General features: G+C 53.8%; 2 protein-coding genes across 5 annotated transcripts in view; one reads left to right on the top strand and one right to left on the bottom strand.

Annotated features, from left to right (window-relative positions):
- Positions 1-4: 4 nt before the first annotated feature.
- LOC311371357 (nesprin-2-like) lies at positions 5-15,063 on the top strand (the record flags this gene model as incomplete). The annotated part of the gene is made up of 14 exons (XM_084489495.1): positions 5-184; positions 1,053-1,190; positions 1,850-2,044; positions 2,700-3,006; positions 4,654-4,722; positions 5,318-5,442; positions 5,536-5,665; positions 6,135-6,346; positions 6,682-6,882; positions 7,264-7,392; positions 9,856-10,047; positions 11,210-11,284; positions 12,461-12,501; positions 13,337-15,063. Coding segments are annotated over 14 exons (2,211 nt in total), but the record flags the coding sequence as incomplete, so codon positions are not given.
- Positions 14,991-21,438, bottom strand: part of LOC311371355 (estrogen receptor beta-like) — a 21,427-nt gene continuing 14,979 nt past the window's right edge. The window contains exons 7-12 of one of the 4 annotated variants that reach the window (XM_084489493.1): positions 20,747-20,930; positions 18,819-19,175; positions 17,460-17,552; positions 16,767-17,375; positions 16,420-16,721; positions 14,991-16,259 (exon numbers count right to left, since the gene is read on the bottom strand). In XM_084489493.1, the coding sequence (XP_084345619.1) occupies positions 17,474-17,552; positions 18,819-19,175; positions 20,747-20,930 (620 nt within the window). In that variant the 3' untranslated portion in view covers positions 14,991-16,259; positions 16,420-16,721; positions 16,767-17,375; positions 17,460-17,473. Of the gene's footprint in view, positions 16,260-16,419; positions 17,376-17,435; positions 17,553-18,818; positions 19,176-20,746; positions 20,931-21,438 lie in introns of all 4 variants that reach the window. The other 3 variants (XM_084489492.1, XM_084489491.1, XM_084489494.1) reach the window with 3 other exon arrangements.

Raw genomic sequence — 21,438 nt, 5'->3', positions numbered from 1 at the left:
GGCCTTCCAGAGGCAGGTCCACGAGAGGCTGACCCAGCTGGAGCTCATCAACAAGCAGTACCGCCGCCTGGCCCGGGAGAACCGCACCGACGCGGCCAGCCGCCTCAAGGCCCTGGTGACGGAGAGCAACCGGCGCTGGGACGTCCTGCAGCGCCGGGTGGCGGCCGTGCTGCGACGACTCAAGGTGACGGAGGAGGAGAGGCCCCGCCCTCACAGTGTGGGGGCGGAGCCAGGACCCGGGCACCCTAACCTGCTAGACCGAGCTGCGCCATAAGGGGGCAGGGCGCCTTGCTCCAGGGCGCTGGACTGTTGTGACGTTGGGGCTTCGAACCCAGGACCTTCGGGCCCGGAGCTGAATGGTCCTGGGTTTGAACCGATGTCCACAGCCTCCCTGTGGGACTCCCTGAGCAGGAGGCCGTAGATAAAAGCGCCCAATGACTACATTCACGTTTACATTCAGGGCGTGTAGCAGACGCTTTTATCCAAAGCGACTTATGATAAGTACAGAAGAAAGAGAAACAACATCTCGCTGACTGTGGTACAGTGAGGCTAATGACTAATGAGGGAACATGACCAAATAGAATCTGTCCACAGAGTGACTTGTACCTGTTTACATCTCTCTCAGTGCTCTCATATGTAAAGTCAAATCTTTCTGCTGTTATACGTTAGCCTGGCTGCTGCCAGACCCAGCTCAGTGGTAGATTGAACGTTGGTCTGGGGAGGCTGCTGTCATCGTCTTCAGCACAAGAGGCGTGATCAACGGGCAGAGTTAAATTGACTCTGTACGCAATTGGCTGCTTGCCGTCGCTTCCCTGTCGTCATTGTGTTAAACCAGCCAATAGCGCGCCAGGGGGAAAAGCCGGCTTGGTGATTGGCTCCCGCAAAAACGTAAAAATGAAATGTTGTAGAAATGTATTGCTCTTCTCCAGACCCTCTGTGGGGCCACCCAGTCTAGTGATACGCTGCTCCTACTTAAACACCTTTAACCACCCGTCAGTCGTCTGTTTTAACCCTGTCTGACCTTTGACCCTTTGACCCCTGACCCCTGGCAGTACTTCACGTCCCAGCGAGAGGACTTTGAGGGCACGCGCGAGGGCCTCCTGGTGTGGCTGACGGAGATGGACCTGCAGCTCACCAACGTGGAGCACTTCTCCCAGAGCGACGTGGAGGACAAGATGAGGCAGCTCCACGTGAGTAGACCCCCACCAGAAGGTTCTGGGTTCCAGACTTCTGAACCACGCTGCCTTTCAAAGGCCACAAGTCATCCACCCACCTGAGTTTTGAAACTCACTGGCGATGGAATTTAGAGAAGCCAGCGAGATTTAACCTTCTCCATTCCAGTTCCACCTTTTGGTTCTGACTACACTGCAACACCTCCCCCTCCCCCTCCCTTCGGTACACCACCTATGTCTCCACCCTGGGTCCTGACCCCTCTCTCTGGGTCCTGACCCCTCTCTCTGGGTCCTGACCCCCTCTCTGGGTCCTGACCCTTGTCTCTCTGGGTCCCGACCCTTGTCTCTCTGGGTCCCGACCCTTCTCTCTGGGTCCCGACCCTTGTCTCTCTGGGTCCCGACCCTTGTCTCTCTGGGTCCTGACCCTTGTCTCTCTGGGTCCTGACCCCTCTCTCTGGGTCCTGACCCCCCTCTCTCTGGGTCCTGACCCCCCCTCTCTCTGGGTCCTGACCCTTGTCTCTCTGGGTCCTGACCCTTGTCTCTGGGTCCTGACCCCCCTCTCTCTGGGTCCCGACCCCTCTCTCTGGGTCCTGACCCTTGTCTCTGGGTCCTGACCCCCCTCTCTCTGGGTCCCGACCCCTCTCTCTGGGTCCCGACCCCTCTCCCCGCCCCCCCAGGTGTTCCAGAAGGAGATCACTCTGAACACGGACCGTATTGACGCCCTCATCGTGTTCGGGGAGCGTCTGATCCAGAGCAGCGCGGCTCTGGACGCGGCGCTGCTGGAGGACGAGCTGCAGGAGCTGCACTCCTACTGCCAGGAGGTGTTCGGACGCGTGGCGCGCTTCCACCAGAGGCTGCTGACCCGCAGACCGGTCAGACACACGCACACACACACACACACACAGACACACACACACACACACAGACACACACATGCACGCACGCACGCACGCACGCACGCACGCACGCACGCACGCACACCACACACACAGACACACACAGACACACACAGACACACACAGACACACACACACCGCACGCACGCACGCACACACACATGCACAGACACACACAGACACACCACACCACACACGCACAGACACACACAGACACACACACACGCATGCACGCACACACCACACCACACCACACACACACAGACACACACCACACCACACCACACACACACACACACACACACACTCCCCTCACACACATGAGGCTCCTCTATCTGCACCAGAGACCAGACAACAGTCTAGTCACCTGTGTGTGTGAGTTTGTGTGTGTGTGTGTGTGTGTGTGTGTATGCAGTACTTCTCTTCTTCTCTTCTTCTTATCTTGTAAAGGAGGTGCTTCACCTCGATTAAGACCTCCTGAAAAAAAAAAAGATTTGTTACGCACATGTTATTCCTCACATCTTACGACCCCCTTATGGCCGCCACATGTAATGACCCTCACATGTTATGACCCTCACATGTTATGACTCTAACGGAGGGCCCCCCTCTGGGCTCCGACCCCCCCCCCCAGGTCCTGGAGGAGGAGCGAGACCTGGACGACCTGGAGGACCTGGAGGACCTGGAGGACTCCGTAGACCTGGGGCCTGGGGCCCCCTGGGGCCCCGTGGAGAGGGTGGGGCCCGGGGGCCCCGTGCTCCTCCTGGGGGGGGGCCAGGCCATGTGCCACCTCCTGGTGCCGCCCCTGGAGCGGTCCGGCCGGGGGACGCCCGCCAGCCTGGACTCCATCCCCCTGGAGTGGGACCACACCGTGGACGTGGGCGGGGCCTCCTCCCACGACGACGACGACGAGGAGCCCGCCTACTTCAGCACGCTGTCCGGTGAGGGGCGGGACCTGGGTGGGGGGGAGGGGGGGGGGGGGCGTGTGGCTCAGGGGGCAGAGCGGGTCGGCTGGTCACCTGAAGGTCGCTGGTCTGATCCCCGGCTCCTCCTAGAGGAGTGTGGAGGTGTCCCTGAGAGAGACGCCCTCACCCTGACTGCTCCTCCTAGAGGAGTGTGGAGGTGTCCCTGAGAGAGACGCCTCCCCCTGACTGCTCCTCCTAGAGGAGTGTGGAGGTGTCCCTGAGAGAGACGCCTCCCCCTGACTGCTCCTCCTAGAGGAGTGTGGAGGTGTCCCTGAGAGAGACGCCTCACCCTGACTGCTCCTCCTAGAGGAGTGTGGAGGTGTCCCTGAGAGAGACGCCTCACCCTGACTGCTCCTCCTAGAGGAGTGTGGAGGTGCCCCTGAGAGAGACGCCTCACCCTGACTGCTCCTGACCCGCTGGCTGTCGCCCTGAGGGGCTGACTCCGCCGTCGGGGGGTGAATGTGTGCTGAATGGGTGAATGTTAGGCTGTGTTGTAAAGTGCTTTGGCTGGCCACTGGTTACAAAACAGTGCTTGTAAAAGGGTAAAGTCCATTCACCCTTTCACCATTCACTTGTTTACTTGTCGGGCGTGACTCGTTCCCACGCCTCCTCCTCCCTCCTACTGGAGCGGCTCCCAGTGTCCTCTGGCTCCCAGTGCCTCTGGCTCCCAGTGCCTCTGGCTCCCAGTGCCTCTGGCTCCCAGTGTCCTCTGGCTCCCAGTGCCTCTGGCTCCCAGTGCCTCTGGCTCCCAGTGTCCTCTGGCTCCCAGTGTCTCTGGCTCCCAGTGTCCTCTGGCTCCCAGTGCCTCTGGCTCCCAGTGCCTCTGGCTCCCAGTGTCCTCTGGCTCCCAGTGCCTCTGGCTCCCAGTGCCTCTGGCTCCCAGTGTCCTCTGGCTCCCAGTGCCTCTGGCTCGTGGCTCCGGGTTTTCGGTCCAACCTCTTAAAGGAGCCCAGCCTGTTCACCACGTCGGCGCCGCGCTTCACGTCCGTGTGAGCAGAGAGCAGCGAGACCTGAAGCACGCCGCACCGCAGCTCTCAGACCTGACGTCTGCTGCAGGACCTCAGGTCTGCTGGAGGTACAGGACCTCCAGAGCCCTCAGGCCTCTGGAGGTCCTGTACCTCCAGAGCCCTCAGGCCTGAGGCCTCTGGAGGTCCTCAGGTCTGCTGGAGGTCCTCAGGTCTGCTGGAGGTCCTGTACCTCCAGAGCCCTCAGGCCTGAGGCCTCTGGAGGTCCTCAGGTCTGCTGGAGGTCCTCAGGTCTGCTGGAGGTCCTGTACCTCCAGAGGTCTCAGGCCTGAGGGCTCTGGAGGTCCTCAGGTCTGCTGGAGGTCCTCAGGTCTGCTGGAGGTCCTGTACCTCCAGAGGTCTCAGGCCTGAGGCCTCTGGAGGTCCTCAGGTCTGCTGGAGGTCCTCAGGTCTGCTGGAGGTCCTGTACCTCCAGGTGCTGGGAGCTGGGAGGTGCTGGGAGCTTCAGGAGAGAGCGAGAGCCGATCAGACGAGCCCGGGTCGTGAGAGACTCTGTTCTGTTCTGAGAGCCACTCGCTCTCCAGCGGAGAACGTCCGTCGACCGTCGACCTGGTGGGAGTCCCCGGGTTGACCTCTCACCCCACTCTCTCTCTCGCAGATGTCAGGGTCACCAAGGGGTCAGAGTCGGTTCTCATGGCGACGGCCCGGGCCATGGTGGCCGCCTCTGGTAGGCGTGCACGCCCCCTGGTCACGTGCACACCCCCCTGGTCACGTGCACGCCCCCCTGGCCACGTGCACACCCCCTGGCCACGTGCACACACTCATGCATTTGCTCTGGTCAACCTGCACCTCCCTCCTTGCCTTCATAGTGTGTGTCCACAGTGTTGTGTTGGTGTGTTGTTGGGTTGTTGCGGTGCATCTGTCGCATGTGTACATGCATGGTTTGTGTTTGTGAGTTTGTGTTGTGTCTTAAGGAATGGACGCTGTGTGTGTGTGTGTGTGTGTGTGTGTGTGTGTGTGTGTGTGTGTGTGTGTGTGTGTGTGTGTGTGTGTGTGTGTGTGTGTGTGTGTGTGTGTGTGTGTGTGTGTGTGTGTGTGTGTGCGTGCGTGCGTGTGTTTGCAACCAAACTCGATGTGCTGGCTTCAGCCTTGGAAATACTTAAATGCCTTGTGGTTATTTATTATCATGACTTTGCGGTATCTCTCTCTCTCTCTCTCTCTCTCTCTCTCTCTCTCTCTCTCTCTCTCTCTCTCTCTCTCTCTCTCTCTCTCTCTCTCTCTCTCTCTCTCTCCGTCTCTGTCTCTGTCTCTCTCTCCTCCAGTCAAGTCTGAAGGTCCCAGCTGGCACCAGCCCTCCGGCCCCGACATGAAGCCCAGAGAGGGCCTCCGAGGTCGGACTGTCTCCCCCCCCCACACCCCTACCTCCCCCTCACCACAGCAAGGCTACGTAAGGACACACACACACACACACACACACACACACACACACACACACACACACAGTGTACTATACGCATAAAACTTCTTTATGCTCCTGCAGGCCAAGCTGATGTCAGAGTGCAGCGGCAACATCGACAGCGTGAAGCGGGTCAAACTGGTCCTGAACGACGAGGAGGAGCTGGAGGAGGCCGGACTCACCTGCAGCACCGCTGAAAAACACACCTGCACAGGTAGAGTGGAAACACACCTGCACAGGTAGAGCAGTAACACACCTGCACAGGTAGAGTGGTAACACACCTGTACAGGTAGAGTGGTAACACACCTGCACAGGTAGAGCGGTAACACACCTGCACAGGTAGAGCGGTAACACACCTGCACAGGTAGAGCAGTAACACACCTGCACAGGTAGAGCGGTAACACACCTGCACAGGTAGAGCGGTAACACACCTGTACAGGTAGAGCGGTAACACACCTGTACAGGTAGAGTGGTAACACACCTGTACAGGTAGAGTGGTAACACACCTGCACAGTTAGAGCAGAAACACACCTCCACAGGTAGAGCAGAAACACCTCTTAACAGGTAGAGCAGAAACACACCTCACAGGTAGAGCAGAAACACCTCTTAACAGGTAGAGCAGTAACACACCTCACAGGTAGATTAACACACCTGCACACACCTGATTTATTACTGGGCTCCAGGTGTGATCGAACGCTGGGAGCTGTTCCAGGCTCAGACCATCTGCAACGAGCTGGACATCCACCACGACCTGGAGCAGTGGAAGAAGCTCAACTCGGACCTCAGTGATGTCACTTCCTGGCTGGGCAGCATGGGGCCCGAGCTGGAGGAGCTCCAGAGGCTAGCTCCAGCCACCAGCCTCCAGGATATAGAACGCAACATCTGGAAGCTCAAGGTAACCTTCTCAGCCGTGGTCTATGGTATATGACGAAAAGAATATCTTCTATGTTTCATGTTGTAATACACTTCACCGTGCCCCATGACGGAACTAAAAGTACTTCCCTGTTAAACTGACCACCAACCCAGAATACAGCGACCTAGTGAGGTCGTCTGAGCCCAGTCCTCACTGACTCAAACCACAGCTGATGGGTGACACAGAACAGTGTGGTGGTTCGGCTGGTCCAGCGGCCCCAGCCTGAAGGTTCTCGGTTCGACCCCCCCGTCCCTCAGCAGTAGGGCGTCCTGCCACTACCCCCTAACCCGCCCTCCTCCCGCCCTCCCCTCCTCCAGGACATGCAGAGGACGTTGAACCGCCACAAGGGGGCGGTGATCTCCATCAACCTCAGCAGCCGCCACTTCCAGCGGGGGGACAGCCCCGAGGTGCGGCGGCTCCAGGAGGACCTCCAGGAGGCCAACCAGCGCTGGACCCGCGCCTGCGCCGGCCTCCAGGTCTGGGAGACGGGCCTGCAGGGGGCGCTCATGGAGTGTCAGGTCAGAACCCACGCCCCTCACCCCGAGGGCCACTTGTCGTCTTTTTTTCTGTAGTTTAGTCACGTTTTGCTCGCTTTTTTTACAAAGTGACCACAAAGGTATTGAATGTGGTTAAGAGAAACTCTCTGACTCAAGACACATCTGGAGTCAGGACGTTACACATCTGGAGTCAGGACACATTCTTCCTGATTTTCAGATGGTTCCTTACCTAATGCTGCCCTCAATGACCTCTGCCCTCCCTCCCATGACCTCCTCCCTCCCTCCCTCCCTCCCTCCCTCCCTCCCACGACCTCCTCCCTCTCTCCCATGACCTCCTCCCTCCTTCTCCTCCATGACCTCCTCCCTCCCTCCCTCCCATGACCTCCTCCCTCTCTCCTCCAGGAGTTCCACGAGACGCTCCACTCCCTGCTGCTGGGGCTGGCCCGGGTGGAGAGCCACCTCCAGGCCTGCAGCGCCCTGGACGCCCACGCCCCCCGCCCCGCCCTGCTGGCCCAGGGCCGGCTGCTCACGGTGAGCCGCAGGGCAGCCCCAGCGTCCGACTAGATCCCCATGTCTGGGATCTAGTCGGTTCTCAAGTGGTTTAGAACTGATCTGGTTTGTCACCGATCCTGAATGTAGAGATAAACGTGTGGATTGATTACGGGCCGTAATCAATCCACACGTTTGTCTACATTCAGGATCGGTCATCAGATCTGATAGATACAATGAAGGGACATGGATGGATGGACCAAGCATCAGTCCTAGTGGAGCATTCAAAATAAATAGTAAAGCTAGACTGTCGTAATGTTAGACCTACGGGTAACCGCCCTTAAAGATCATAGAAAGGGACTTGGATTTGCTTCAGAAAGTATTTTGTACCTGGGTAGCTGGGTAGCCACGTATCTCTGTTTAAGTGTCGCTGGGTAAATTTGTAGCTATGTATCTCTGTATAAGAGTAGCTGTGTATCTCTGTCTGGCTATGTATCTCTGTCTAGCTGTGTATCTCTGTATAAGAGTAGCTGTGTGTCTCTGTATAAGAGTAGCTGTGTATCTCTGTATAAGAGTAGCTGTGTATCTCTATAAGAGTAGCTGTGTGTCTCTGTATAAGAGTAGCTGTGTATCTCTGTCTAGCTGTGTATCTCTGTATAAGAGTAGCTGTGTATCTCTATAAGAGTAGATGTGTGTCTGTATAAGAGTAGCTGTGTATCTCTGTCTAGCTGTGTATCTCTGTATAAGAGTAGCTGTGTATCTCTGTCTAAGAGTAGCTGTGTATCTGTATAAGAGTAGCTGTGTATCTCTGTTTAAGAGTAGCTGTGTATCTGTATAAGAGTAGCTGTGTATCTCTGTATAAGAGTAGCTGTGTATCTCTGTCTTAGAGTAGCTGTGTATCTCTGTCTAAGAGTAGCTGTGTATCTCTGTCTAAGAGTAGCTGTGTATCTCTGTATAAGAGTAGCTGTGTATCTCTGTCTAAGAGTAGCTGTGTATCTCTGTCTAAGAGTAGCTGTGTGTCTCTGTCTAAGAGTAGCTGTGTATCTCTGTCTAAGAGTAGCTGTGTGTCTCTGTCTAAGAGTAGCTGTGTATCTCTATAAGAGTAGCTGTGTATCTCTGTGTAAGAGTAGCTGTGTATCTCTGTCTAAGAGTAGCTGTGTATCTCTGTCTAAGAGTAGCTGTGTGTCTCTGTCTAAGAGTAGCTGTGTGTCTCTGTCTAAGAGTAGCTGTGTGTCTCTGTCTAAGAGTAGCTGTGTATCTCTATAAGAGTAGCTGTGTATCTCTGTGTAAGAGTAGCTGTGTGTATCTGTATAAGAGTAGCTGTGTATCTCTGTATAAGAGTAGCTGTGTATCTCTGTCTAAGAGTAGCTGTGTATCTCTGTCTAGCTGTGTGTCTCTGTCTAAGAGTAGCTGTGTATCTCTGTATAAGAGTAGCTGTGTATCTCTGTCTAAGAGTAGCTGTGTATCTGTCTAAGAGTAGCTGTGTATCTGTCTAAGAGTAGCTGTGTATCTGTCTAAGAGTAGCTGTGTATCTCTGTCTAGCTGTGTATCTCTGTCTAAGAGTAGCTGTGTATCTGTCTAAGAGTAGCTGTGTATCTGTGTAAGAGTAGCTGTGTATCTCTGTCTAAGAGTAGCCGTGTATCTCTGTCTAAGAGTAGCCGTGTATCTCTGTCTAAGAGTAGCTGTGTATCTCTGTCTAGCTGTGTATCTCTGTCTAAGAGTAGCTGTGTATCTCTGTATAAGAGTACCTGTGTATCTCTGTATAAGAGTAGCTGTGTATCTGTATAAGAGTAGCCGTGTATCTCTGTCTAAGAGTAGCTGTGTATCTCTGTCTAAGAGTAGCTGTGTATCTCTGTATAAGAGTAGCTGTGTATCTGTATAAGAGTAGCTGTGTATCTCTGTCTAAGAGTAGCTGTGTCTCTGTCTAAGAGTAGCTGTGTATCTCTGTCTAGCTGTGTGTCTCTGTATAAGAGTAGCTGTGTGTCTCTGTCTAAGAGTAGCTGTGTATCTGTGTAAGAGTAGCCGTGTATCTCTGTGTAAGAGTAGCTGTGTGTCTCTGTATAAGAGTAGCTGTGTATCTGTATAAGAGTAGCCGTGTATCTGTATAAGAGTAGCCGTGTATCTGTATAAGAGTAGCCGTGTATCTGTATAAGAGTAGCCGTGTATCTGTATAAGAGTAGCCGTGTATCTGTATAAGAGTAGCCGTGTATCTGTATAAGAGTAGCCGTGTATCTGTATAAGAGTAGCCGTGTATCTGTATAAGAGTAGCCGTGTATCTGTATAAGAGTAGCTGTATCTCTGTGTAAGAGTAGCCGTGTATCTGTCTAAGAGTAGCTGTGTACCTCTGTATAAGAGTAGCCGTGTGTATCTGTATAAGAGTAGCTGTGTGTCTCTGTATAAGAGTAGCTGTGTATCTGTATAAGAGTAGCCGTGTGTCTTCACTAGCACAGCAGCCCTTTCCGCCCCACTCAGCCGCGTGCTCCTGCTCTGCGTCTCCCCCTGCAGGAGGTGGAGGAGGAGCTGCTGGGCCAGCAGCAGCAGGTCTCCTCCCTCCAGGAGATCTCCTCCCAGCTGCTCCTGGAGGTGACGGAGGAGGACGGCCTGGAGGCCAAGGAGAAGGTCCACGTCATCGCCAACAAGCTCCGCCTCCTGCTGCGGAGGGTGGCCGGGGAGCGGAGCGCCCTGCGGGGGAGGCTGGTGGGTCACATGATCACTGCCCGTCCGTCGGGTTGGGTCACCAGGGCTGTGTTCCAGTGTCCACACCGTCCGTACTCACTGTACTCAGTCTGAGTACGTAGGGCCGCGTTCCAATTCAGATCGGGGGGCGAAAAGAAAGTGCACTGAGAGGACCCGGATGGTGAACTCAGAACGGTCACACCGCGGAGCGTGGATCGGTGCTCGCTTCTCGCTTCTCAACCGCCGCCATCTTAGCTACGTAGCGGAAGAGGGCGGAGCCGGGCGGAGCCAACGGCGGGCGCGTTTTCCACACAGCCCGCATTAATGGAGTCATTCTGTAGCTTTTATAGCTTTTTAGAGCCGCTAGGCGTAGAGTGTTCACCGTTCACAGAGGGATGTTTATTGCGGGGGGGGGGGGAGGAGCCACGGAAGCCGTCGCGATCGTAGTTTCCGGTCAGTGCACCGCAGAGTGTTGGATCTGGACGTCTGGAAATGAGCGCACTCGGTGAGCGTGGTTAGTGAACCACGTTTAAGTGGACTCATGGAAGGATGGATATTGGAACACAGCACAGGTCACATGATCACTGCCCGCCATGTTAGGTCATCAGGTCACATGTTCACTGCCCTCCAGGTCGTGAGGTCACATGACAGCACAAGTGTGTCCAGAACAGGAAGTTAGAACAGGAAGTGCAGCACCCAATTGATTCCATAAAGCATACACTTCAGATATCAAAAATAGATCAAAACATAAAATGGCATAAACATGTTCATTATGATTGTATATATATATATATATATATATATATATGTATATATCAGCACAGGTCACATATATATATATATATATATATATATATCCATATTCACAGCATCTTCCGATATTGACATTACACATTTTGTCTGATATGCAACACACACACACACACACACACACACACACACACACACACACACACACACACACACACACACACACACACACACACACACACACATTCAGAATGAACCACCCTGACTGCAACAGCAGTTGGATCACATGCCTTGCCTCAAACAAACACAGTCAGGCAGACAGAAGGGCCGTTAAGTTGAGTGTTTTAGGGCTGTGTTTTCCGCGCGGTCTGGTGGATGATGTCGCCCGGCGGTCAGACAGACAGGCTGTTGACCCGTCTCTCTCCCCCCGCAGGAAACCAGTCCAACCAGCTCAGAGACGGACGACCTGGAGCCTGGCCCAGCAGCCCCACCGCCGGCGCTCCAACAGGTACCTTCACCCTCGCTCCGTCACGACGGCACCGTCAAACACGCACGCACGCACGCACTACACACACACACACGCACACACGCACACGCTACACACGCACTATGTAAAGTGCTTTGGGGACTAGTGGTGGGTTTCATGATTCGTTTGAATGAATCAGTTTGCGTCGGTCAGTTCGCCAAGAAGAGTCGTTCGTTGGTTGGTTCGTATTTCCGGTAGCGGTGAATCATGGTTCTCAGTCACTGAGTCGGTCAGACTCGGCTCCTCCCTCGTTCTCGTTCTCAAACGAATCACGATCGTGCGATGGTGCAAACGGTCATCAATCAACACAACATTAACTAAGTTCCTTTCAGCTGAGGAGCGCTTCATGTTAGAATCAGGATGTTGTTGCCCGTCTGGCTCTCGTAACGTCTCAGTCCTCGAGTCCTCACCGCTAAACACAGTCAGTGAATCATTGTTATTTTCAAATGTATTTTGGGCCACTTGGGTGGGAAAAAAAATGACTTTGACCATTATTGGTATTTTATCTTCTCCTACAGTAGACGTCAGGTCATTCATCTGACACTTCGGCCCCAGCATCGCAGTATATGTAATATGGATTGTACAACGTACGGTAGTTCACCCCTCCCAATTATTTGAGTTGGTTTGGCCCATCTTTTCTTGAGCGGTAACAGAGAGAGTAGAGAGTAGAGAGAGAGTAGAGAAGTAGAGAAGTAGAGAACAAATGCAGAAGTGTCGTTGATTGTGGAGGGCAGGAAAAAGCCAGGAAAGGAAGATGTGTATGTAATGGGTTAACATTGCATGTTTTATATATCATTGATAGTTAAAGTAAGTTTTTTTCTTATAAACTGATCCCTTGAGGTGGAATTTTCATTTGCCAAACGTTGATTCGATATACAATAAAAGGGGAGCAGTAAGAGTTTTGCGCTGTTCATTTATCCAAATTCTTCCACCCCTGAAGAAAGTGGGCCGTTATGGGTCAGAGACTCCTGGCCCTGGCTACATGGATGCAATCAACTGCAATTAACCTGACTTTCATCAGCCAATCAGTTCTGTCGAACAGCTGCAACATTCCCTCTTCTTCCTGTCCGAGGTTATCTTCAGAACAGATATCTGTAGCGTGGTCATGTGAGTGCTGGGGTCGAGTCACAGTGTAATCGGTGTGTCTCTCTGCTTCAGGAGGATGTCGGCATGGCAACGGGACCCCCCCCACCCGGAAGGTGAGTGACACCTCAGCATCTTCTCACCTCTCACGTCTCCTCGTCTGGAGAGGCTGGCACCTCCGCCCCGGAGCCTCCAGCATGGGTTAACATGGGTTAACATGTGTCAACATGTGTTAACATGTTTTAACATTTAGCAAGACGGCACAATGCAGTACATATGTTCTTAAATAACATTTGTTTTTATGTGTGTTATTATTATTATTAGTAGTAGTAGTAGTAGTAGTAGTAGTAGTAGTAGTAGTAGTAGTAGTAGTAGTAGTAGTAGTAGTATTATAGTAGTAGTAGTAGTAGTAGTATTATAGTAGTAGTAGTAGTAGTAGTAGTAGTAGTAGTAGTAGTATTGTAGTAGTAGTAGTATTATAGTAGTAGTAGTAGTAGTGTTAGTTAGTTAGTTAGTTAAAGGGATTGCCGGCCAAACCTGCTCTCCAAATAAAACGTGGTTTGTGACATCACACAGTACTCACTTCAACCAATCAGGTTGAACTTTTAATCGCTCTGAATCCCGAATCGCCTGAACGTAATCTGGAATCTTTTAACATTTGGCACAATAATCTTTCAAAGGCAATGACCTCTGAAAAACAAAGTAAAGACAGTTAAAGTAAAAAGAGTGGATATGAATATTAAGAAGTCCGAAAAGTCAATCCTTAACCAGAGTGACCGATGAAGGTAGCTCAACCTTCAGCCTCACAGCGTGGAGCGTGACCCTCTCCTCCCTCTCCTCCCTCCCTCTCTCTCTCTCTCCCTCTCTCTCTCTCTCTCTCCCTCCCTCCCTCCCTCCCTCTTTCCCTCCCCCCCTCCCTCTCCTCCCTCTCCTCCCTCCCTCCCTCCCCAGACCCCGGGCCGGTCGGAGAGACGCCTCCCCGCCCCGCTCCTTCTTCCAGAGGGTTCTCCGCGCGGCCCTCCCCCTGCACCTCCTGCTGCTCCTGCTGATGCTGCTGGTGTGTCTGGTGCCGCTGGCAGAGGAGCCCTACAGCTGCACCCTGACCAACAACTTCGCCCGCTCCTTCTACCCCATGCTGCGCTACACCAACGGACCCCCGCCCACGTGATCCTCCCCCCCGCCCGCCGGCCGGCCGCTCGCGGCGTCACGGCGGGGTGGTGGAGGAGACCCTGGCTTTGGGTGGAGGTGGTGGTGGTCCTCAGGAGGTCTGGGGCCGGAGGAGACCCTGGCTTTGGGTGGAGGTTCCGGGTGCTCCTGGTTCCCGGGTGCTCAGGTCATTTTAAACGGGCTCCTTGGAGGGGGGGGTGCTGGGGTTGAGTTGGACTCACCTTTTAAGAACATTGAGACAACAAGAGCCCGCTTGTGCATCTGGTCGACGTGTGTGTGTTTTTGCTTTCCTTAAATCCGTATTTATTCAACGTTTCCTTCAGTGGAGCTTTTCTTTGGCCTAAATCGCGTGGCTTGGTTTTTAAAAGTTTTTCTCCGTGTCGACACCTCGCCCCGGTCCAAGCCCCTCGCGCTTCCCCCCCCTCGCGCTTCCAGCGCACAGAACGTTGAAGAGATTTACTTTCATGCCTGTTTTCCTTGGGCTAGCCTCGTCTCTTTGTGAGGTTCACACCAAGGAATCCCAGCTGGGAACGCCAGGGCTGGGTTAGGACGCGCCAGATGGATCCCCATCGCGCCCGCTGACGTTGGGACGTATTGCAACAGCTCAGGGTTTGGACCGGAGGCTGACCCGACGGATCAGCCAGCGCTCGTCAGCAGGAGCGTTCTCGTCCAGACAACATCTTATCCCCGCTCATCACTGTTTACATGTTGAGGGGATTAAGAAAGAGGACACTGATTAGAGATATCTCACAGTGTGTTATTAACCGCCCCTGTCAGGCCCGCGATACAAGCCCTGACTCACAGGGAGTTTGTTTTATGCTCCCGGATGCGCCAGGAAGGGTGGGCCTTCTCTCTTAGGTACAATAAAACCATCACTCCTTTCGCCAAGCTCGGGGAAATGATGTCATCGAAAAAACGCCAAAAACGACGCCAAATCACACATCGTTGTCAGAATACGAAATGGCCGTTATGGACGTTAGACTCCACCCACCTGGCACACCGGCTGCATCAAAACAAACGCTCCCCATCTGCCATGAGTGTTTGTGTGTGTGTGTGTGTGTGTGTGTGTGTGTGTTTGTGCTAGCCCCCATATGTATCGTGTGAAACTGAAATGCTGCCACCAGCGTCGCTCCACTGCCGTGTGGGTCGCCCTCCAGATGTTTGGCTCCTAGACTAGCTGCACGTATCTGGTAGAACGTCCAGATGTTCGGCTCCTCCGGAGGAACCTGGGTTAGCCCGAGCTCCGGATGCAGAACGAATGTGATCCTTTCAGGGGTCTAAGAAGGAGAGCTGGAGGAGCAGCAGGTCCACTCTAAGGCCTTTGAGGTGAGGCCGAAGGATCCCTTCAGATAGAGCCGTTTGAATATTTTTGTAACACGACGACGAGTTCAACCAATCACTGCCTGAGCACCACAGACGCGCACGGCAGAGACACAAGCACGGTGTACAGTTTATTATGGGATGTATTGATTGTCATTCTGCAAAAAGGCATTAAACATGCTTTGGTCATGGTCTGTTTCCAAACTGTGTAAGTGTGTGTGTGTTGGCTAAAAAAGGACTTTACATGTGTGTAGCGTGTGCATGTGGTCACATTTGAGAGAAACAAACAGAACGGGTACTGAGCGGGTCCCACGGTGAAACACCGAGCCTCCCGCTCTACAGTATACAACATAAGACATGCATGTCATATACGTATATATGTGGCACAGCAGGTACATTACATACATTGAACACATGTTATCCATAACACATATGACTCGGCGTATCACCACACGCCTCTCCTTCATAATGTTCATGTGGCATGGCTCTCTTTAATGACACGGGTGACATCAGGGCGGTTCCAGCTTTAACTCAAACCTCTCCGGTCTGTCGCTGTGGTTCATGCCGTCGGATGGCGGAGCCAGAATGTTCTTTGTCCGTTTGACAAGATCAACATCTTTTAATGAGCAGGCCCCTGATGAGTGGTTGACAAATTAGACCTCAGAGCTCCACATCAGAGGGTTTTAAACCCTACATCAGAGGGTTTTAAACCCTACATCAGAGGGTTTTAAACCCTACATCAGAGGGTTTTAAACCCTACATCATAGGGTTTTAAACTCCACATCAGAGGGTTTTAAACTCTACATCAGAGGGTTTTAAACTCTACATCAGAGGGTTTTAAGCTCCACATCAGAGGGTTTTAAACTCTACATCAGAGGGTTTTAAACCCCACATCAGAGGGTTTTAAACTCTACATCAGAGGGTTTTAAACTCTACATCAGAGGGTTTTAAACCCTACATCAGAGGGTTTTAAACCCTACATCAGAGGGTTTTAAACCCCACATCAGAGGGTTTTAAACCCTACATCAGAGGGTTTTAAACCCTACATCAGAGGGTTTTAAACCCTACATCAGAGGGTTTTAAACTCTACATCAGAGGGTTTTAAACTCTACATCAGAGGGTTTTAAACCCTACATCAGAGGGTTTTAAACCCTACATCAGAGGGTTTTAAACCCTACATCAGAGGGTTTTAAAGGTGTACGTTTGCATTTTCAAGATTCAAACATAATGTCGTTGACGCGCCACGCAGGTGAACGCGCTGAACAGCGGCCGGTTAGTTCCACACGGCCAGGAGGGAGACTCCCTCAACAGTCAGAGCAAGGACACTTCACGTCTCACGGTAAACATCACACGTCCGTAGAAAGGAGAGTAGAAAAAACATCTGCAGCTGAGGAGGCTCAGAGCTGAGGAGGCTCAGACCTAAGGAGGCTCAGCTCTGAGGAGGCTCAGACCTAAGGAGGCTCAGACCTGAGGCTTCTCAGGTCTGAGGAGGCTCAGACCTGAGGAGCCTCAGACCTGAGGAGGCTCAGACCTGAGGAGCCTCAGACCTGAGGAGGCTCAGAGCTGAGGAGGCCTCAGACCTGAGGAGCCTCAGACCTGAGGAGCCTCAGACCTGAGGAGGCTCAGACCTGAGGAGCCTCAGACCTGAGGAGGCTCAGACCTGAGGAGCCTCAGACCTGAGGAGGCTCAGACCTAAGGAGGCTCAGAGCTGAGGAGGCTCAGACCTGAGCCTCAGACCTGAGGAGCCTCAGACCTGAGGAGGCTCAGACCTGAGGAGCCTCAGACCTGAGGAGCCTCAGACCTGAGGAGGCTCAGACCTGAGGAGCCTCAGACCTGAGGAGGCTCAGAGCTGAGGAGGCTCAGACCTGAGCCTCAGACCTGAGGAGGCTCAGACCTGAGGAGGCTCAGCTCTGAGGAGGCTCAGACCCGCCCTACAGTTGCTGAGAACATCAAAGAAGAGTAGCAGACCGGCCATGACGACGATCCAAGAGAAACACTCACAGCACCAAGCCCCCCGAGAGGCGGCTTCACGAGGACGGACAGCGACGGACGGACAGACGGACGGACTACGGCTATCACATGACCTTCAGCTGAGGTCTCCACGACACGTATGGCTTGGTGGGGGGGTGGGGGGGTGGGGGGTGGGGGGGTGGGGGGGGGGGGTACAAACACGTTCCATCGTTGTAAAATTGCACAGTTTGGCACAGAGGCCCAAAGGGCCGTTAACGTTCACATTCACAGGACGGAGAACACGGCACACACAGAGCCTACCGCACACAAACAACAACACACTAAATACCAGAAAGACTGAGAGACATTCACCGCACCGCAGCCCGTCTGAACCCCTTTTGTCCTTTTTTAGGGATCGCTCTTAACGTCCGACTCGCGACCCCCCCCCCACCAAGAGTACCGCAATGGGTCAGTCCAAGTCTCTTCATTCCTAGCTAATGTCGGTGCCTTCCTGGACCGGGTCCTGCCCCTGGACCTGGACCGGGTCCTGGTCCTGGTCCTGGTCCTGGTCCTGGTCCTGGTCCTGGACCTGGACCTGGTCCTGGACCGGGACCTGGTCCTGGTCCTGGTCCTGGACCTGGACCCCGGTCCTCAGATGGTGTCCATGGCCTGGGCCCCACCCAGGCTGTAGTCGGGCTCCGCCCCCGGCCACTGCACCACGTGGATGAACCTGGAAGGACCACAGTCATGTGATCAGGAACCTGAACAACACTAAGTCCCCATGCTAAGTGCTAAGTCCCCATGCTAAGTGCTAAGTCCCCATGCTAAGTGCTAAGTCCCCATGTTAAGTACTAAGTCCCCATGCTAAGTACTAAGTCCCCATGCTAAATGCTAAGTCCCCATGCTAAGTGCTAAGTCCCCATGCTAAGTGCTAAGTCCCCATGCTAAGTACTAAGTCCCCATGCTAAATGCTAAGTCCCCATGCTAAATGCTAAGGTCTCAGTCCCCATGCTAAGTGCTAAGTCCCCATGCTAAGTGCTAAGTCCCCATGCTAAATGCTAAGTCCCCATGCTAAGTACTAAGTCCCCATGCTAAGTGCTAAGTCCCCATGCTAAATGCTAAGTCCCCATGCTAAGTGCTAAGTCCCCATGCTAAGTGCTAAGTCCCCATGCTAAATGCTAAGTCCCCATGCTAAGTGCTAAGTCCCCATGCTAAGTGGTAAGGTCTCAGTCCCCATGCTAAATGCTAAGTCCCCATGCTAAATGCTAAGTCCCCATGCTAAATGCTAAGTCCCCATGCTAAGTACTAAGTCCCCATGCTAAGTGCTAAGTCCCCATGCTAAGTACTAAGTCCCCATGCTAAATGCTAAGTCCCCATGCTAAATGCTAAGGTCTCAGTCCCCATGCTAAGTGCTAAGTCCCCATGCTAAGTGCTAAGTCCCCATGCTAAATGCTAAGTCCCCATGCTAAGTACTAAGTCCCCATGCTAAGTGCTAAGTCCCCATGCTAAATGCTAAGTCCCCATGCTAAGTGCTAAGTCCCCATGCTAAATGCTAAGTCCCCATGCTAAATGCTAAGTCCCCATGCTAAATGCTAAGTCCCCATGCTAAGTGCTAAGTCCCCATGATAAGTGCTAAGGTCTCAGTCCCCATGCTAAGTGCTAAGTCCCCATGCTAAGTGCTAAGTCCCCATGATAAGTGCTAAGTCCCCATGCTAAGTGCTAAGTCCCCATGATAAGTGCTAAGGTCTCAGTCCCCATGCTAAGTGCTAAGTCCCCATGCTAAATGCTAAGTCCCAATGCTAAGTGCTAAGTCCACATGCTAAGTGCTAAGGTCTCAGTCCCCATGCTAAGTGCTAAGTCCCCATGCTAAGTGCTAAGTCCCCGTGCTAAGTGCTAAGGTCTCAGTCCCCATGCTAAGTGCTAAGTCCCCATGCTAAATGCTAAGTCCCCATGCTAAGTGCTACGTTCTAAGTCCTCTAAGCTCCGGGGCCCTCACCCGTCTCCCTCCATGGCGGGGCAGGCTCCCTGGGCCTCTGGTGGAGGAGGGCCCTGGAGGGGTGGGCCCTGGAGCTGGGACCCCAGGGACGGGGCCTGGCCCTGGGTGTGCCTGAGGAGGGTGCTCTGGTCGGGGCTGCTGCTCATGGCGCACCCCCCCGAGCCCTGGTGGTCCGGCCCGCTGGGCTGGTGGGAGGAGGAGGAGGAGTCGGAGGAGGAGGTGGAGGACGGGGAGGCCATGTGACCGCTGGCGGAGGTGGAGGTGGAGGTGTTGGCGTCCAGCATCTCCAGGAGAAGGTCATAGACGAACACCACGTTCTTCCTCTTCATGGTGGACAGGTGGTCCATGCCTTTGTTGCTGTGGAGACAGGAGACCACGACCACGGTCAGGGCGCAACCCAACTGCTCCAACCATTTCCTCCATCAGTCTTCTTCAGACATCCAAATCAAACTTTACCTTTAATCTAACTTAACCCTTCATCTAACTTCACCTTCCATCTAACTTAACCTTTCATCTAACTTCACCTTTTCTTTAGAGAAGATAAATGTTCAGAGATATTGGTATCAAGATATCAAGGTTGAAATATTCAATATCGGCGCAATTGAAGTGGAAGGGCAGGGAAGAAGATTTATAATACTATTGGCCATAAACGCATGATTTAAAAGTATATATATATATATATATATATATATATATATATATATATATATATATATATATATATTAAACAGAATGCTTAAATTGAACGCAGGATAGTGTTTAGCTCCCATTCGATCTCAAATATCCATAGTCCAGAGTGGTGTACCTGACGTAGCGGTCAGTGTACCTGACGTAGCAGAGTGTACCTGACGTAGCGGTCAGTGTACCTGACGTAGCAGAGTGTACCTGACGTAGCAGAGTGTACCTGACGTAGCAGTTGGTGTACCTGAAGTAGCGGTTGGTGTACCTGACGTGGCGGATGTGTGACAGCAGCATGGTGAGGTGGCCTACCTGACGTAGCGTCAGTGTACCTGACGTAGCTGTGGCCTACCTGACGTGGCGGTGGTCTACCTGACGTAGCGGTGGTCTACCTGACGTAGCGGTCAGTGTACCTGACGTAGCGGAGTGTACCTGACGTAGCGGTCAGTGTACCTGACGTAGCCTACCTGACGTAGCCTACCTGACGTGGCGGATGTGTGACAGCAGCATGGTGAGGTGGCCTACCTGACGTAGCGTCAGTGTACCTGACGTAGCTGTGGCCTACCTGACGTGGCGGTGGTCTACCTGACGTAGCGGTGGTCTACCTGACGTAGCGGTCAGTGTACCTGACGTAGCGGAGTGTACCTGACGTAGCGGTCAGTGTACCTGACGTAGCCTACCTGACGTAGCCTACCTGACGTGGCGGATGTGTGACAGCAGCATGGTGAGGTGGCCTACCTGACGTAGCGGTCAGTTTACCTGACGTAGCTGTGGCCTACCTGACGTGGCGGTGGTCTACCTGACGTAGCGGTGGTCTACCTGACGTAGCGGTCAGTGTACCTGACGTAGCGGAGTGTACCTGACGTAGCGGTCAGTGTACCTGACGTAGCCTACCTGACGTAGCCTACCTGACGTGGCGGATGTGTGACAGCAGCATGGTGAGGTGGCCTACCTGACGTAGCGGTCAGTTTACCTGACGTGGCGGATGTGTGACAGCAGCATGGTGAGGTGGCCTACCTGACGTAGCGGTCAGTGTACCTGACGTAGCCTACCTGACGTAGCGGTCGGCCTACCTGACGTAGCCTACCTGACGTGGCGGATGTGTGACAGCAGCATGGTGAGGTGGCCTACCTGACGTAGCGGTGGCCTACCTGACGTAGCGGTGGCCTACCTGACGTGGCGGATGTGTGACAGCAGCATGGTGAGGTGGCCTACCTGACGTAGCGGTCAGTGTACCTGACGTAGCCTACCTGACGTGGCGGATGTGTGACAGCAGCATGGTGAGGTGGCCCAGCCGGAGGGTCTGCTCCTGGGTGGACAGGCCCAGCTTGGAGATGGCCCAGACCAGCGCGTCGATCACCAGGTCCAGCAGGCGCAGCAGCCGGCCGCGGCTCTCCAGCTCCTCCGCCGTCTCGGGGACGCTGGTGCACATGTCTGCAGGACGCAGAGAGCGGCCCCCGCTTCAGCTCAGAGGTCCGTTCATCACAAGAGAACCACACTTTATTAAACCAGAGGTCAAACCGCGCGTGACTCCGCCTGCTGCACTGCGTTTACATTGAGGGCGTTTAGCAGACGCTGTCCTCCAAAGAGACTTACAACGGTTAACGCACACATGCACACATTCACCCATTCATCACACATTCACCCCCCCGACGGCGGAGTGGACCCCTCAGGGTGACAGCCAGCGGGTCAGGAGCAGTCAGGGTGAGGCGTCTCTCTCAGGGACACCTCCACACTCCTCTAGGAGGAGCAGTCAGGGTGAGGCGTCTCGCTCAGGGACACCTCCACACTCCTCTAGGAGGAGCAGTCAGGGGGAGGCGTCTCTCTCAGGGACACCTCCACACTCCTCTAGGAGGAGCAGTCAGGGGGAGGCGTCTCTCTCAGGGACACCTCCACACTCCTCTAGGAGGAGCAGTCAGGGGGAGGGCGTCTCTCTCAGGGA

Source organism: Micromesistius poutassou (genome assembly GCF_964030765.1).
Source record: "Micromesistius poutassou genome assembly, contig: SCAFFOLD_3328, whole genome shotgun sequence".
Classification (NCBI taxonomy): Eukaryota; Metazoa; Chordata; class Actinopteri; order Gadiformes; family Gadidae; genus Micromesistius; species Micromesistius poutassou.
The sequence above is the reverse complement of the archived record's forward strand: the minus strand, read 5'-3'. Positions and strand labels throughout refer to the sequence as shown.